Here is a 19,106-nt window from a genome sequence, read left to right as displayed (position 1 = left end):
CTTTAAATAAAATTCTACATTAAACTGTTGTACATATCAGTGATTCTTCCAAGTGTTCACAAAAGTGCAGCTAACTGGCACTTCCTTTTTAAACACCAAAGTAAATAAAAATTCTTAACGTAACAGGAAGAATAAAAGAAGCTGCAATAAGAATAACATTCTTATATTTACTTGAGTTTAATAAATTACATTATGTCAAAAACTCTGAACTAGTTATTTCCTCTTTCTAACATATGAGTATTATTAGTAATGCTCTTAATATAAAAAACATATTTGTACATATAAAAATCTGCATGTTAATAGAATTTTGCAGGTAGTGATGCATACCTTAAAACCAAGTTCACCAGGATTTTCAGGCTCAAAGTCATAGAGGGCTGTGCAAGACGGACCCTTTGTCATAGGGGTCCTAGCAGGAGATCTCATTGGTGACGGCAAAGGAGATGCTATGTGAAACACACAAGGAGAGCATGAGAAACACAGTGTTACAAGAATAACACAAATTATATGATGAAAACATCACACACTGTGTTCGTAAGTTATAGTTTCTTATCCCACCCCCTAAAATGTGTGCCGAAATATTTACTCCATCATATTAAAGTTGGAATATAATTAACTAAGATCTAGTTTCTTACATAGGTACAACTGTAATTGTTACGTATAATTTTATGTTATTAAACCGGTGGTGAAATATGAAAAAAGTACTATTACATAAAGTGAAAGTCTGGTATTGTAAGGGTCATGCATAATCAAAACATCATTATAATGAAACCTACTATGTAAACTATTAATTTAATACAGTCAAATAAAGGAATAATTAATTTCTCATTGTAATGCATACTAGATATATAGTGAGAATGCTCATTATTTTTTTAAACAAAACTCTCACATGTATTTTTATTATTGTGTTTTTACTGCTAGTTTCTGGTGCAATTTCTAGCATTTTCCTTTGTGCATAAATGCCAGACAGTGAGTATGGCAAACACTTTCAACATTAGTATTATTACCTTCGTCTAGGACTAAATGTTATAGTTGAGTGGTTAAAAAGTTTGGTCTTTAGACACGATGTTCCAGTTTGGATATTGATCCATATGACAACTGATTTTCCCCAGTCATGTCAGACAAATGATGAAATATTACCTCAGAATGAGCACTAACCAGTTCTTTCCACAACCTACTAAATTAATAATTCATAAAATAAATTACCAAACACTGCAGTTGAACGGTTAGAACATCTGTTCCATATACAAAAGGTCCTAGGTTCAAGTCATGGCCTTAAGACAAGCTATCCTGACAGATCTATGGAATTCCACAATCCTTCCATGCAAATGCCTGAATAGTTCCTGAAATTAGGCCATAACTGCATCCTTCCACATCCTTTTCAATTTGATCTTTCACTATTCAGTCTATAAATTTACACTTTATAATCTGAGCTAATGAAATAAACTAAGAATTAATCAATCTGCAACATAACTGCTAATAAAATGACATAATAAATAAATAAATCCCACAATAGCCTATTTAACTGAAGCTGAAATGCTGCACATTTGGAAGTAATAACAACACAAAGCAATGCTCAAAATTCCTGTACAGAAAATCAGAATTTATAATGTTCCCTTTTATGCACCGACAGCAATGTTATTATTCTATATGCACAGCTCCTGCACACGTGGTGCGTACTGCAACAAATGATGCATGAAGTTAGAACACAATTATGTATGTCACAGGCAATAATTTTATCTGTTTCTAAGTTACAAAAATTTCAGGAAGTTAATGTGGTGAGTTGGTAATTTTATGTATATAATTGCAATGGGAAGAAGCTTAAAAATATTACATTCAGATAAAAAGAAGTTACATATCCCAGAGTGTGTAATTTTATTTCCTAATAAGTTGAAAACATTCAATATTTTTAAACATTTATATTGGTTTCACAGGTCAATGACAGCAATGATTATATTGTGTAAAAAGTGTGTGTGTGTGTGTGGGGGGGGGGGGGGGGGAAGGAAAGTGTTGTAGTCAATTTCAACAAACATGCTAATCCTACATTTCCCTTGTGGGGCTCCAGTCATAACATAGATCAAAACTTAGAAATGGATGACCTGCACCATGACATGTGCCAAAAATGTGGAATCTATGTGAATAATGACTACATCAACGTTTTCATATAATAATATTACACTAGTTTTAAACTTTAAAGTGGTGGAACAAGAGATTGAAAGGAATAATAAAATTTATTAATTGGGGGGGGGGGGGGGGGGGGAATTACCAACAATTTTATACCCTAGTCCACTCACTTTGTACTGAAAATAGTTTTTTGCAAATTATATCACTGATGTCTCCTCAGGCTTAAAAGTATAATAAATAACACAACTACACAGAATGAAAATTTCATGAAACTACTGCATATGCATATACCTGAAAGCAATAGCTCTCAAGTTTCAGACAATTAAGACTGTTCAAAAAATCAACTGAGCAACTCATTTTAAGTTCTACAAAAGAAATACTTAAACCCGCTGAGAGGCAACCAACAATTTTTTAACAGGTAATGAAAAGCAACTGTCAAATTTTTGTTGAGTACTCTGACTTGTATTTTATGAGAAAGAAGTTGCTCTTAGCCACTTTTTCAGGAATTCACACTGTAACTTCTAAGTGATGTATGAATGATCTGAAGTTTTCACAGCAACTAATTATAATAAAGTCTTCTTGGGTTTTGAGAACCATCTTCATAGTTCAAGTTCAAAGTTTTAGAAAATAAGCTACAACATACAAACAATGGAAACAAAACTAACACATACAAAATATCCATCACCATTCACTGTTTTGTACCTTGGAGACAGAGGAGAGCTTCTTTAGTTTTAAAGTAAAATATCTTCACAACATTGAATGTAAAGCAGCTTAAAAAAATTATTCTTAAAATATCAGTTTCAATTACAACATTAGATCACATGACCAAATAATCCTTTCATTATAAATTTTAAATTTAACATATCTGGGAATACTGATAAAACATTTTGGGAATGCCAGCTACAATTCAGTTCAGAATATTTTCTGCTCTCCTCTCCTATCTGTAACCATAAAAATTGAAATATGTGAAACTCTAATTTGAGTTGCTTTGTATGGATAAAACTTCTTCTCTTATCCCGTGGGAAAAACACAGAATCCAGCTGTGTGAGACCTGGAGTGCTGAGACAAACATATGAACCTATGAGGGAGGAAGTAACAGTAGGTTGGAGAAAATTACATAATGAGGAGCTTTAAAATATGTATTCATCACAGAATACTGTTATGGTGACCAAATGAAGGAAGATGGGGTGAGCATGGCATAAACATGCATGGGAGAGTTAAATTCATCCATTTTGGTCAGAAAATATGAAGTGAAGAGAGTGTTTGATGAACTTTCAAGTCTATACATTACCTGCATTTAACCTTCTCTTTACTTATTCACAATTTAGTACTACTGATTCAAATGTTTGAACTCAGACACATTTTCAAAATATTTATTACTTTCTTTACATTATGATACTCTCCTGGTGATGAGTCATAAACATACACTCAGTTTTCTGTTTTATTTTTGGTACTTATATCTTCAAACAATAAATTAACATATGGATGGACCAGAAGCTGAGACATTCCATTCAATTCTAATCCCTCCAATTTCCTTTTGCACTCTCATAATTGTCTATTCTAAAGTAAAGATGAAAACAAATGTGACAAAGCATCTCCTTGTTCTAGTCCATTGCGAATGAGAAATACATGGGGCAAATATTTACCTACAAGGATTTAAAAATAAATATTTATTACTTAATTAAAGACTATTTATTCGATTCATGATGCTCCTGTAAACAAGTATTAAAACCTACGGAACACAAAATTAAATTTCATAAATTTTTTTTTAAATCAAGTGGCATTTGTGGTTGTTACTCATCCGCAAATAAAAGAATCTACTTATGCAGTGCTATACATAGAATAATACCATGTGCACTGTATGGATGATGAGTACCACACCAAATTGATTGGCTAGAAAGGTGTAATACTCCTATGTGTGTGTGTATAAATGCTTCAAACTCATTAATAGTGAAGTACAAGAAACACACTTTAAGTCAATATAAAGTTTCATCTTTAGTACTAGTGTTACTATGTTGGATTATTTCCTGTATTACGGGTTGTCAATTTGGATGCTGCTAATCATTCTTCAATATGATGTACAAGGCAGGTGTGTATATTATTTTACCAAAGAGAGCGACTTTCAGTTCCTTCACATAAAACTCAGTATTTACAATTATTCTCCTTCACTTCATGCTCTGCAATGATCTGTACCAGTCTGTAATGAGTTGCAAATCAGAGCTGAATGAAAATATTTTTCTCAGTGTTAACTCTGCACTCTACCACACAGTAGAAAAGCAAGAACATAACAGTCAAATGCACCAAACAACATAAGAACAACTACACTAAAGAAAGTACATTTTGGCATACCATATACGTTTTGGGGCTCACAGAAAATAAAGAGCTCTTTCCTTCTTGCTTCATATATTTCCTTTAACCTTTTTTCTAACCCTTTAGCCCAAAAGCTTTTAATCTGGGAAAGGTTATAAATTTTTTAAAGCTGTGTTATTACCAGCTTTCACTTATGCACTTCATGTTTCTAAAAAATCCTTTTTAAGTGCTACATTTTACAAGTTTCTCTGATACCCTGAGCTGAGTATTTTTTGTGCTATTTTGTCAGTTTTTTATTACTCTATCTGATTAAGAAGGCTTGTACACATCTTCATTACCACCATTACTATTACTGTCACTATTTATGTCACCTATGATTACCATTGCAAACTGACAAGCCTAATTTTCATACATGAAGGATGTCCTTCCAATGAGATAGAGAAGTTTTACTGGGTTACTAGCATCTTAAAATCTTCCACAGATGGCAGATTATGTTAAATGGGTACCTGATTGGTCTAAGCCGTATAGTTATGTGATGAGATGTACGTGTCAAACACTTCCACAGTAATGAATAAAACCGGTGGCACTGAAACGGGTGCACTACAACACAAGTGCAAAGCACTCAATGGTCAAATAAATATATTAATTTGTAGAGGTGGGAAGTAATGTGAGTTACCATTAGAAGAGCGTGGCGCACTGCCTGTGGAAGGAAACAGCTCCAGTTGATTCGGTTTGGGATGCACAGGAGAAGAAGCCTGAGAAGAGCCTACACCCACACCAACAGAGTTGTTAGTCACAACACATTCAACAAGAAAGACATTATGAAGAAAGGAAGAAAAGAAAGAAAGATTAAAATGTTATGTAATGTTTCCCTTACCACTGTTTATAGCCCATTCAAAATGAGATTGCATTGCTCGACATATTCTCAAACGTTCACACTGGTCTTCTGATTTGTAATGCCATATAGAATGGTAAGCAGATAATATTTCAAAGGAACATACTGCCTCTAGCTTCAGAGCTGAAGATAGATGAAGATGTTGCTTCAAAAGAACAGCATTGGCATCTTCACCACTGTGAAAACCTCAAATGTCTATAAAGAAATTTCTTTCTTACAGTCATACATACCTCTTACTTAATGCTATAAATGGAAAAGAGATCTATACACTTAATTAAAAAATTTCTGCCTTATAGATCCCATCTTTACGAAATTAGTCACATTATCTTGAATATATTTTCAAAACAAATGATCCTCCCCAACTTCTCTAAACAAGAGGAAATATATTTTCTCTTACCCTCTTCCTTCCACTCTGATAAAAGACCTGTAGTAAAAACTTATTTTAAAATGCATTAAGTAGATTACGGTATGTGTGTGCATGTGTAAAGACAGCATATTACTTTAATGGTAAGAATATTATATCAGCTATTCACTGTCCATTGTTTGATACACATGACAATTCAGGAGTTGAATCTACTCCAACATTCTGGCAACTGGTTGTCAATAGGCAAAGTCCAGTACAATGTTTTTGTATAATTAATCAACCACCAACATAAAACTTCAGAGAATCATTACCGATTTTATGTATGATTATAATTGAACTTGCAAATTCCATTTCATATTGTACTGGAAGAATAGGTTGGAAAGTAAAGTCATGATTATTATAAATGTGAATGACAGTGTCAAGAATAAAATGTTAGTACTGTAATGTTTTAAAATTACATTATTAGAACATCATGTTTACACTTTGCATGTTGAAAAAAATTGTACTTAACTAGTCCTTTAGTTGCTCAAATCTGAATATTAATATTTTAACAGCCAAACCATTCCCATAATTCACTATGAGCTCTATACTAACGCTAAATCCACAACACAATACAGAGCATATGCTGCAATCTCACATGAAATGGCAATGTAACATATACTAATGATTGCATAAACATGTCTGAGGCCCAGTCAAAAATTATCGAGACTGAATCTTTGAAAATTCAAATATGGTACTAACAACAATTAGAGATTGATACCCTATAAACTGAGCTCCTTCACACACACACACAAATAACTTTGACTCTTGGTGTAGCCATGCTGCATTGAAGGTGTTCCAGCATTTAACGAAAAAATGCTGTAGTTGCCATCTTCAGGGCAATGTAAGGGAAAGGGAAAGAAGGTAGTATATGGGTTTGACAGTGAACATGACTGTGTGGACAGGGAAGCAGTTGGCTGTTTAATAGGGAATGTAAAGCAGTCCTGCTAAAGGCCATATAGGTTGCTTGAGGAGAAAGGAGGTAAAACTCCTACTCATTCTTGACCTCGCCACTAGATGGGGGTGAGTGGTCAGCATCATGAACCGGCCTCGCTTTAGCCCTGGTACCCATTGGATAGGAGGCTGAGTGGGCCCCAGTCTGGATGCAGAGGCTAGAGGAAAAATCCTCTGTCTCCGTCGGGGATCAAACCCCAGTCTAGCCCATAGCTAGTCACTATACTGATTGAGCTATCCTGGCTATTAGGGAACACCTTGTGGCTGAGAAGAAAGATGGTGTGGAAGAGGAAGCAGGAGAGGAAGGAGGCAAATGTTTGCCCTTGTATGTCAATCATCTCCTTTTACTTGGCTTATAAAATGGCTCCCATTACTTTACCCATACATTTATCATGAAGTTGGAAAATGCAATGTATGCAAAAAATAATGGAACACTTTTAATACACAACGTGGTTATATATATATATATATATATATATATATATATATAACTTATATATCAGATTCTGGCTGCAGAAACCTAAGGACAAAAATCACCATGCACTTGCTCCACTGTTTCTCCAAATGCTGAGTGTGCTTCTCAAACTCAAGTTTTAGAACCATCATCAGCTTTTCTGTTGCATTCCAGTCAAATGATCAAGGATGTTCTTTCACTGAAGACTTTTTATTCTATTGTGTAACAACCCAAATCGAGCCTTGGCCTCCTCCCATGTGGGAGTTTTTTTGTTGTCTTTGAAGTGTTCATTTATGAGTAGTGAGTTACAAGCCCACTGCCTCTGCACCATTTCTACAATACTGATTTGTCTGCTAGAGCCATCTAGTAGTGAATCAGGAGAGACTTGTGTGAGAAATGGCCGCTGAATTTTGCTTACAAAACACCTCGTTCATGCTTATAAGGTTCTTTTACATGCCGTAAATCTATGACATTGGACCGCTGGCTTTACTTCCCCTCTGAAGGAAGTTGTGCTACAGATTTTTATCACCCTTAAAAATCCATCGACCTCGGCCAGGTTTGAACCCACAAACCTTGGGTCCAGTAGCGAGCACACTAACCACTAGTCCACCGGGGGTGACCTTTCACTGAAGATTGTTTAGCTAAAAATTTCCACACAAGCTGGGATGAATAGGCAGGTTTTTGTTATACCGAATTTACTACCCATTAATTTCCCACTCTAAGGTCATGATGGAGACTTCTCAACTCTTCTAAGTACAAATGCTGGTTAGCTTTCCTCTGTAGAGCATACTTGTAGTGCAGAATACCCTCACAGTCAAAAACTAAAAACAGTAGGATGCTGGTTTTTCAATGCACTTCTTTCAGATATGGACATTTTTAATATGATGACAAATATTTTCAGAGTCATAATCATACATCCACATTTCATCACCTGTTACATTACTTGAAGTTCAAATATTTCTGCACATCCATGCAATTTTCTTTATCATTCTGTGTCTTGAGTCACAGAACTAACTCTGCTAGGACACATCTCAATACCAAAACATTGGTTAAAATAACCAGATCAAGTCCTATCTCTTAAGTCATTCCATGTAATAATAAGTGTCCTGTTATTTTGCACTAAATCATACACCTGAGCTATTCATTCATCATTTATGCTCGTTTCAAGGAGTTAACAACTTTCAATGGATATCATCATTCTTTAAAATGATGAAATCACTCAAACATTCATGCACTGTTGCATTTCCACATGCTATTTAAAAAAATTGATGTTTTGGTTGCCATGTTTCTGATCTTCTTGCAGAATGTATTGCACACATATCACATATTTTAGGTTAACACATCACAAAAATACTCTCAATACAAATGTTAGCCATGAATGACTGATGCAATAGAATGAGCTGTAAACATACCCGGATGTGCTGATCGTAATCTAATGGTTTTCAAAATGTGTAGTATCGCAGGTTGTTACTAATGTTTCAGAGAAGCATCATGCCACCCCAAAGACAGAAGTAATAAATTCCTCTGCCACCTAAAAACCACATTCTGCCATAACATACACAAAGATCTACATCTTCACTGACATGAGAACCTCATACCCCAGATGCTATTACAAGTCAGGATTCATTCTTCATGTCTATGCCCCTGCAAAGTTTAATTTACTTTAATATGAATTCAGTCACGAGATTTTTTGATCAGACCTTGTACTTAGATAAAGATGAAAATGTCAGTATGGCAGAGCGCTTGTTTCAATTAATGTCTGTGGAGAGTCATCATTGTTTTATGATGTTTCACCAATTTTATATTTATGTGTAAAGTATGAAAGAATTACAATTTAAAGACTCAAGACAATAGTGAAGGGTGGGAGAAAAACAATCATTCTTGGAAAAAGTAAACACTGAACAAGCCACAACCTTTAGAAGGGACAAGACATCTACAGAACACCAAACAAAGGAAACGTGTGACTATGATGACACAGGATGTCGATCCATCACACCATGGCACTGTATTGTTAATAGGGTAACTATCACCTGTTTTCAGAGAGGCATGCATGCAATTATATTGAGAAGCATGCCACCGTGCTCTGCCGTACTGACCCGTACTGGGGGGTGGGAGGGGTGGCGCACCATTCAAACCATCTGAGATGCCTTCCACATGTAGGTCTGCCAATGTCTTGGGAATAAATTCTGCCTTGGGTCTGCTTGCTGCTTCATCCTTCCTGTGAAAAAAAGCAAATAAATATTTCATGTCAATAATGCAGGTGTATTCAGAGACAGGTTAGGAACATTGTCAATTCTTCTTGGACATGAATATCATTCCAAGTTTCTGACTGCATGTGGTACTTTCATTTTGATTTTTTTTCTTATAAACTTAAAATGTTCTTACACTTGAAATGAGTTTATACCAAACTTCTTAGTTTTAGAGTCGTATGGTTCGAAACAAATGTTAAACTGTAGGTTGTATCTGCCAATCATCATATTTAAACACAAGGTCATTCAGGTTAAAGTATTTTGTCTTGTGAGTGCCTCTACCTCAGAAATAGATTCTAGACTTGCCTAGAGTCAGCAGAGGGTAGGATAGATTATCATAGACAATTCATGACATCACCAGATACTTAATAGTCTTAACCCATTACAATCAATGTACCTTGATTTACATAAGGATCAATATTGTTCTCTTTCCATGTTTCCTTTTACTGCTTCTGTTTTCCATTACCTTGGAAAAACAGTAATTGGTGATTGGAAATTAATTTACCAACATAATTTTATGTTTGATATGATTAACATGAAAATATGTTATAAATAATAATATATGTGGAAAATTAATGGTGAGATTTCTTTGGCAGAAGTGAAGGCTTATGTCTGCAAGTACAAAGAAGAACAGCACATAAATCTGACTGGAAACAAATCCATAACCTTCTGAATAAGGGTCCAGAATTTGATCCTGAAACCACCAGGTCCCCAAACTGTTTGTAATAAAGTGGGACAGGATATAAAAAAGAGGTTATGAAAATTAATACGTGATCTTGTAATCAACTAAAATTAAGACTGGGAAAAGAATTAAATGAAAAGTAACAAAACTGGATTTTGAAAAATGTGGCCATGATATAAATGTATATACCCAACAAAGTCAAGAGGCTAATGACTATACTTATTAACCTGTCAATAAACCATATTAAACTGCCACAAAAATGTGAAAAGGAAGTGTTAATTTCTTACATCAACAAAGAAATGCATAAAAAGGGTAGCATGTTGTCAACAACAATTTGAAAATATAACATTTTGTTTTCCTGTGGGTCACAACCTATTTAGGAACAATTCAACGATGATCTAGGAAAAAGGATGACACAGAAGCTGAATGTTTATGAACTCCAGTGGATATATAACATGATTCTTGTTCACATTGCATGATAAACTAAGGAAGAGTAAATTGTACACATGTATGTACACACACACACATCACTGCCATCTACACAACCTGTATTATTATGTCAGAGGACCTTTGTAACCAGTGGTATATTCATACTGTCACAAACTACCCTCTCCCACTACAGTGGCACAGCCAGCCTCATGTCACATCACCCCTAGCAAAGGAAACTTCCAAGGCATTTGCCAGGAGGCCATTATGTGTATAAACCACATCACTGTTTGTTGTCTGATAAAGAAACAAGTTAAACTCACTTTTCCAACATTATTTCAGTCAAGCTTTTAAGGATTTCTGTGCATTGCTGGTGGTAATCCAGGAGGCCCTCAGCAAATGTCGCCAGCTGAGAAATCTGCTCCACCTAATGAGCAAAAACAGCAAAATTATGGTGCCAAGCAATACATCTCCAGAATATAAAGAACACTTTCGAGTGCTAAGAATTATTCTATACTCGTTCTACTACTACAGAAAACACGTACCTACCTACCTGTTAAAAGGAAGATGCATGGTATTAACAGACTGTAAGAGTAAAAGTAACATGTATATATAAAAAAAAGTCTGCAAATACCAAAGGCAACATTCCAAGATACCATACAAATGGTACTTCATAAACAGTAAAACACTCATAAGAGGACCAAATTTAAACTGACAGATCAAGATGGCATATATAATATACGTCAGCAAACATATATTGTACCATCAATAAACTCATTCCTTAGAGTGTACAAAATCATCATAATGGAGTGAGAAAACAGAGTTGCTTTCCAACTCACATCATTCTCCAGCAAGTTGAACATCCCCATCTGAGCAAGATGCAGAGATTCTGCGAACTTATCCTCGGACAGTTTAATTTCCTCATCTGTAATGTGAGAACCTGTAAATACGAGCCAGAAAAGGGGGGAAATAAAAGATAATGGATGAAAGCATAAAGAATGATAAATAAATATAATGGAAACCAAAAAACTACATGTAAAACTAACAATGTAATATTATATGTACTATAACAGCAATGACGCACAATTTAGATAGCAATAAAGTAAATAAATATTAGAGCGCCAGTCAATGAAAACAAATTTCACACCAAGTTGTCAGAATAAATCCTTTTCTTTCAATGTTTAATTAATTTTTGTATATGTAACAAAATATGGACAAAGAAGAAAACAATAAATGATAAATTAAGAAATCTGTCATACTGAGAATTCCACTAAATAGAATTAAGCATTTCTGTAATTCATAATAAAAATTAATACAATTTTTCTCTAGGGGCTATGGGTGATTGGTTGGTTTGTTTTGGTTTGGTTATGTATCTCAAAAATCATCAACATTTCGGTACTTGGCATGCGACAGTAACAGTTGATGCATTCAGCGTTGGTTCCCGAGGCTCATATTTGCTAGATGCGTCATGTCGTTCAGCATCAGTTGGTCACAAGTTGTTCAAAGGCTTCTATTGACTTCATTTAAATTTCGGAGTCAGAGTCCAGCATTAGCCTTCGCAACGCTTGGCATCCTGAGGATCACCTGCTCTAAATATGTCGTCTTTTCATGTTGTGACGAGGTTTGGTGTCGCGACGCTTGGCGTCGGTTTTCCACCGTGTTCGACGGCATCGTGAGAACGTCTCGACGTTCGGCGTCGTCTTTCATAGTTCGTGTTAAAGTATTCCAAGGCATCCCAAACCTCACCAATGCTAAATATTGCGTTTTTTCGCAGAATCGCGGCGACTGGTGTCGCGACGTTCGGCGTCGTTTTTAAAACGTCGTGTATGATAGCATTCCAAGGATCTTGTGTGTTTTATGTTGACGTCACGACGCCAGGCGTCGGTATTGGAACTTCATGTTCAAAGGCAAGCAGAAGGTCACCAATGCTAAAGAATGACGTGTGTTGGCAGCGTTACAGCTCTCAGTTTCAGTTTTCCGTCATGTCCAGTGGCAACCAAAAGTTCACCTGTGGTAAATGTGGCGTCTCTTGAAGGTGTTGAGATGATACACATCGTGATAACAATGAGATCTCACTGGTAGTATAAGTAATAAGCTGTTGATAAATATGTAGAAATGCATTCATGTTGTGGTACAATCACTCGTGTAGGGTTTGAGGTTTTCACAGCAGTGAGTCTGAAGATTGCTGTCTTCTCAGTTGTTGTGCTGTGTAGTCTGGCAGATGAATCGCCCTGATGACGGAGGCAGCATAACCTCTGAAACGTTGGTGGACATCTACCAGACTACACAGGGCAACAACCCAGAAGACAGAAATTTTCACATTCACTCATGCTGTAACACACTGGTTGAAATACACTAAATATTGAATCACAATGTGTTAAATTTAGATGCATTTTCTGTTCATTTCATATGTATAAAGATCTGCAATAAATGACTCAAAAATAAGACTGTACTATATTAAAAACTGTTTTCATCTTCTGCTTATAATTAAAGTATTCAACAAATGGCAGATATAAGAAATATAACACATTAAGCAAATTATACAGGAATGTACATAAAACTGAACAAACAACTTTGCAGAACAAATGAAGACAAAGATTCAGTTCCTAAACACAATAAAAACTAAAAAAAAAAAATAACAAGGAATTGAAAATATGGATTTGTGCAGACATTAAGGGAACACACAACAATATATTATAAACCATCAATTTTCAATATATTATAATATTCTATATAATAGTCTAATTCAGTCATTAAACAGTATTTTATATGAAATCTCTTTTCATATATTTTGTTACCTTTGAGCAGGAGAATAGTTACTGTATGTAAAAGCCTGATAACTGAAACCCATGTCACACACAGAAATATGCAGATTTTCATCAACACACTTGTTTCTAACCTCCATCAGAGTAATGTATGTTTGCAACATCAGTAAGTATTCTTATGATTTTCCATAATTATTAACTTTGCTAAATGTGCTGCCCAACATTGGTAGTGGGAATATTAAAATATTATTGGTTTGTCACAAGTTCCCACATAATTTTCATATTATTTATATCCACTTATATTTAAATTAAACTAGAACATGTACACACTGTACAACAAAAATCAAGTCCCATAAGTAATGCAAGTCTACAGCTGGTGTCATAATTTCAGTAATTTGTAATTTTCTTGTATTTGTCCACATGTGGCTTTTCTATACCTTCCATTAACTACCATTATTTATGCCGGATGTCTGTTAAACAAAGACACCAATATGTATGCCTAATTTAAAGAAAAATATTAATTAACGTAAAACCAAAACAGAGGTGGAAGCAATGCTTCAGTTAGTTGCCTACGTTCCCTCGCAGACCAGTTCACACGGTAGGGGACTGGTGTTGATGTGAAGATCATGTATGAAAGTTCAAATCCAGATGTCTAAATACAGTAATTTTTATTTTTCCACAACATATTTTTCATCATTCCGATTTAAAAGTTGTGTTTGAATCTGACCATAGACAATTTTATATTAAAAAAACACACTTTAAAAATGGTTTTGTTTTCCCGAGTATACTAATGATTTATAAAGAAAAATTAATTGATATGTTAGCACTTAAAGGGGTGTTTTATGGCTTGGAATCTTTAATAAGATATCTAGAATCATCGAGCTTCAACAACAGATTTCATTTGTCTCAACATAGACTCAGCATTACAGGTTGGACTTCAACTTTGGGGTTAATGATTTAATAGAATGCTGGTGTGACCTGTTGGACAGCATGTAAGCAGTGAGACATGGTTAATAATGTTCAAATAAATACATTACTATATATGTGTACAAGTAGATTAAGAAATATTTTGTAGGACTAAATGATCCATCAGTGAGAAGCACAATTTATGCAAAAAGACATATAAAATGTTCTGCTACCTGCAACACACTACAGAAGTTCAAAAATTGTCACTATCATATATTCTCCCACATTTAGGCAACTTGTAATATTTTATTACATGTATTATACAACCTAATATTACATATATTCATAACTATAGACAATTTTTTTTAAAAATTTATACATATAAATTTGGAAATTCAAAATATAATTATTAAAAAATGTTTTAAACAGGTGGGAGTTTAAATAACAAATAACAGAGCCCCATAAACAGAAGTAAAACAGACAAAAAGGGTAACTACAATATCCAGATTCTTAAATGATATTACATGGAAAACTAATACCTAAGAAGATGACTACAAGAAAGAGTTTGCACGTAAAGGTGCTGTCAGGCCCATACAGGTATTTTATGTTGGACTGTACTAAAAATTTCTTACTCAGTTAATCCAGTGTGCTGTAAGAAAATCTGTACATCCAAGTTCTTTATGTACACAGTTAATTTTTAATGTTATTAGTATTTCCATGTGTCTTAAGGTAGTAATGGAACTTCATCCAGTCTTGTATCAGTTAGCAACATTCATTCACTGCAGTTAAGTTTTCACTCTGCAGTTAACACAGCATGCACTCTGTAATGAAGTTATCAGATATTTAAGCAAGGTCTCTAGCATCTACTATATCGTTTGGAAATGGGAAAACCAACATACCAGCTGGGCCCCCCATGGGGCTCCGTGATGGGCTCCCATATGGGCTGAGTCCACTCTTTTTATACACCACTGAGCAATGACAGCAAACACAACACAACAGAAATAAATTAAACAACACTCAAAAAGTAAAACATGCCCCCATCCCAACACATGCAACTTTCAACAAGAGGTGGGCAATTTCTGCTTCAATAACTGCAGACAGTGCACTGCTGTGCTGAGAAATTTCAATTTGAACGTATTAACAAATCTCATCAATAGACTGTGTGTAAGATACTTAATATTTTCCGCTACTCCACTGAAGTTCTTATAGCAAAGTGAATATTTCCAAACATTTTACATTTCATAAAGTATCATGAGTATCCGTGACCTTCATACCACAACCATAAAACAAAACAACTATAAATTAATTTTGCTCTCCTTAATCATAATGTTAAAGTTAGAAATTTATTAAACAAATAACAGAATGATATATGACAGCAATTAGAATTAGTTAAGATATTTCAGCACTATAAATTATTTCTAAGTGAAAATTAAGATCTTCCGCTTAACAAAATATATTTCTTGCAACAGTGGTATTTTGCAGTTTAGTCAGGGTTACTCATACTTACATAATTAATTTATAAGTAGATTGGAATTATAAGTAAAAACATTACATAACAGGCAAACACATTAAAATTTCTAATGTAAAAATACTCATACTTAAAATGGTACTCTTTGATGGTGGAACCCTAATTATCTCATAAACATACAATATTCATTACAGATAAAATAAACCAAAATAAGATCTGCAGACAAGAAGAGAAACATAAAATATTAAGATCTTGCTCCTCATAAACTTATCAGATGGGATAAAATTCAGTAAAATACATCTCTTAATTCACAATAATTTTGTTACAACATAGCCAACATCCAAATTAAATATTTTGGTTGTTTCCTTCACATTTCATCATGGCAATCATTTGTGAGGTTATGTACCACCAGATGACAACAGAATATGCCAATGGTTCATCAGGAGGGATATGCATGTAGATTAATATATCCAGGTATGAGTTACAACAGAGCAAGGGAAACATGAAAACTTAAACTGTATTCCATGGAAGCCTAAGTGCCTAGCTGGCAATAAGTCGAGTACCTACAACACGTAAGTCAGGTAGTGTATTAAAATAATACTTGATAATTGGCAAACATGCAACTCCCACAATGTGAAGTTTCCCAGGATTTTCCCACCGTAACAAATCTATCAATAAGATGCATTTAACTGTGAAGCATTACTGAACCAAAAATGTGCAACATTTCAAAAGAACACTAATAACAAATGAAAAAGGTTGCAAAGTAAATATATGTGCACGTGAATGCCTGATATCAAGGAACTATCCTACACAAATGATCCTCTATACAGGAATTTAAAAAATTTATCCCCTGCAAGGCTGCTGTACAAAATACATCTGCTTTCCTTTGGCTATTAGTATAAGTGATAAGTTTCAGTAACTGCAGTTTATGAAACAGAAGACACCCATGTACTTTATTCAGATATCAACCAAACTGACTCAACATACAGTTTGACAAACCTGTGAACTGTAGGTTCCTTAACAGCTAATGCAGCTAAAACAAACATTATGCTTGTGATTCAGTGCACAGAAATAAAAATAACATAATAGTACTGTAATCCAAATATCATGCTATAAAATAAACTTAAAAAACAAGATAGATTTGGAAGACAGATAAAGTGTAACGAAGAATTTTGTTTCATACCTTTCATACCGATACTGTTCCATCTATGAAACATTATAACACATTTTATTAGCTGCAGTTACTCTTAAGTGAAAGAAAGTTGAATTGAACTGAGGTCTACCTTTGGCTTGTCTCCTTCTCTTACAGTCAAAATCCAACCTTCGTCCTTGCAGTTTCTTCCGATGGTGCTGAAACATACCAGACAAAAAATTGAAGAAAGGGGAATACAGAGCCTGTCTCAGTTCGAAAACTGACTCCTACACCAGTTAAAAGGCTGACAGAGAATAGAAAGGTCAGAAAGACAATTGGAGGTAATGGCCACAACAACAGTGTCGAAAAGGGTGTTATGAGTATGTCTAACAGATAACCTGGCCACCGCAACAAGGATGGCAGAGATCTACAAGGTGAACACTACCGTACCAAAGGTATCAGGTGCAGCAATAACTACTAGAACAGTTTAGAAAAGCAAAATACTTGCTCCTTCAAGACAATATCGTGTGTCAAGTCCTCAAGTCAGTAATCAATAACAAAAGAAAAATGTAAATATGTGTTGACATGTGTGGTATGTATCAGTTACAATATTTTGGCTATAAAATCATAAGTCTCTATAATCACCACCAGAATCTACTTGAGTGATCAAATAACTGGCATCTGATATAATCAGTCCATTATTGTGATGCCTCTTCCTCATGCACCATATTTTGGGCAATGAAAGAGCAAGGTCAAGTTGAACAGTCCACACTCCCATTCTATGACTAATCCAGTGTTACATAACCTGGAGAGTCGTCCCCCATCTGTCAGCTTGTCCTTGCCCATTGCTGCTTAACCTGACCACACTGGGGTGCAGTAGCATCGTAACAGCCAGTTTCCACACTAAGTGCAGACAGCAGCCATTCTTTCACCTCAGTGTTGATTAAGCTGGACAATGTTAGTCCATCAGTAGGCCTGTTGTGCACATGTTGTTAAATCTGCTTATTCCAAAACTGGCTCAGCTTAAAGCACTCTTCATAACTGAAGTTATTTAGATTTTTTTTTTGATTGTCTCTTTTGAGAAGTGGTCAATGTAAACCAATGTTTAAACTAATACTTCTGCAACTTGGAACTTGATCTGACAGCCCTTTTCAAAATGTTCCACTGTGTGGAACTGCCCACCTGAAATACACACAGTACTGGACATGTTCCTTGCATCTTGTAACAATGGATAGTTCTTACACTTTTATAAACTCAGAATGTTGCAGACACCTGAGCTGTGCAGTCCTAATTTGTCCTTCACTGGCCATAAAGGATGTATATTCTTCTTAGCTATTATGCCGACCACCTTTATGTAAAATTATGCAAGTATCCTGCTAATCTTACATGAAGTAGTCTACTGGAATACAAACGTGCCACCTGAATCACTCTCCTTTGTTTTAGTATCTTGTGTTTAGGACATATAATTCTATCAAAGTCTGTTGTAATGTTTTCTGTGGATGTCAAACTTCATCATTCATATGCATCATGCTACAGTTAATAAGTGTAGATAAAATTGCATACTTTTTGTGATGCTGATGGTGTGACTGTGTGAGGAAAGAGATATGTATGAGTTTGTACTAGTCAGTCTTCTAGTTTTATGGTCACCGGTACATCTAGTTATGGTAGCAAGCCATTTTATATTTCCATAAAGAACTTGATGTTCGTTTGTATTCTGTTTGCCCATATCACACACGAATAGGGGATTTAAGCCTCAAAACTAAGGGGATGCTGGCAAGACTTTAGCTATGGAATAACTGCTTAGCAGTATGCTAGCAGTAACACACTAGGTAAATGTCAAATCTTGTACAAACTCCTATTCCACACACTTATAACAACTAGAGTGTTCTTTAGGGGCAGTGTTCAGTGCCTGTTGTTCAAAATGGTGACTAATTTTATGGAATATTTTGAACAGCAGGTACTAAACACTGCCCACAAACAAAAGAGCCCAACTGGGGTTGCTATACTGTTCTTTTAACAGACTATATTGTACAATCTTAAAACTTTGCATACCGTGTAGTATCAAATTTCTATATATAAAAACATGTATACAAACCAACTGTTTACACTTTAAAACACATTGTGCCAGACATGCTTCAACCTCATGAGGTCATCATCAGTGGTGTGGCATATTAAATCAGTCCATAAAATCAATATAGTTCATACAACAATGTGTTGTCACAAAACACTGTGTATAAAGATGGTGCCCTGCTCCTTTAACTCATGTTTATAAACCACACTTTATAGTTTGTGTTGCGCATGAACTAGTGTATTATCCCACTGAGTCACCCATGTGCGCTGG

General features: G+C 35.0%; 1 protein-coding gene across 14 annotated transcripts in view; it reads right to left on the bottom strand.

Annotated features, from left to right (window-relative positions):
- The window catches only part of EndoA (SH3 domain containing GRB2 like, endophilin-A), a 103,060-nt gene that overhangs the window by 6,931 nt on the left and 77,023 nt on the right, over positions 1–19,106 (bottom strand). For 4 of the 14 annotated variants that reach the window (XM_087340695.1, XM_087340696.1, XM_087340698.1 and 1 more), the window contains 7 exons: positions 16,917–16,983; positions 15,065–15,133; positions 11,334–11,434; positions 10,818–10,921; positions 9,168–9,355; positions 5,108–5,197; positions 328–443 (listed from right to left, as the gene is read on the bottom strand). In XM_087340695.1, coding sequence (XP_087196821.1) covers positions 328–443; positions 5,108–5,197; positions 9,168–9,355; positions 10,818–10,921; positions 11,334–11,434; positions 15,065–15,133; positions 16,917–16,983 — 735 coding nt within the window. Of the gene's footprint in view, positions 1–327; positions 444–5,107; positions 5,198–5,723; positions 5,751–9,167; positions 9,356–10,817; positions 10,922–11,333; positions 11,435–15,064; positions 15,134–16,916; positions 16,984–19,106 lie in introns of all 14 variants that reach the window. The other 10 variants (XM_022080910.2, XM_022080885.2, XM_022080959.2 and 7 more) reach the window with 10 other exon arrangements.

The sequence above is a fragment of the Zootermopsis nevadensis genome, unplaced genomic scaffold, assembly GCF_977971745.1.
Source record: "Zootermopsis nevadensis isolate Lab colony 2312 unplaced genomic scaffold, Znev_1.0 Znev_ptg000061l, whole genome shotgun sequence".
NCBI classification, from domain to species: Eukaryota; Metazoa; Arthropoda; class Insecta; order Blattodea; family Termopsidae; genus Zootermopsis; species Zootermopsis nevadensis.
Note: the sequence above shows the minus strand (reverse complement) of the source record. Positions and strands in the feature narration are given on the sequence as shown.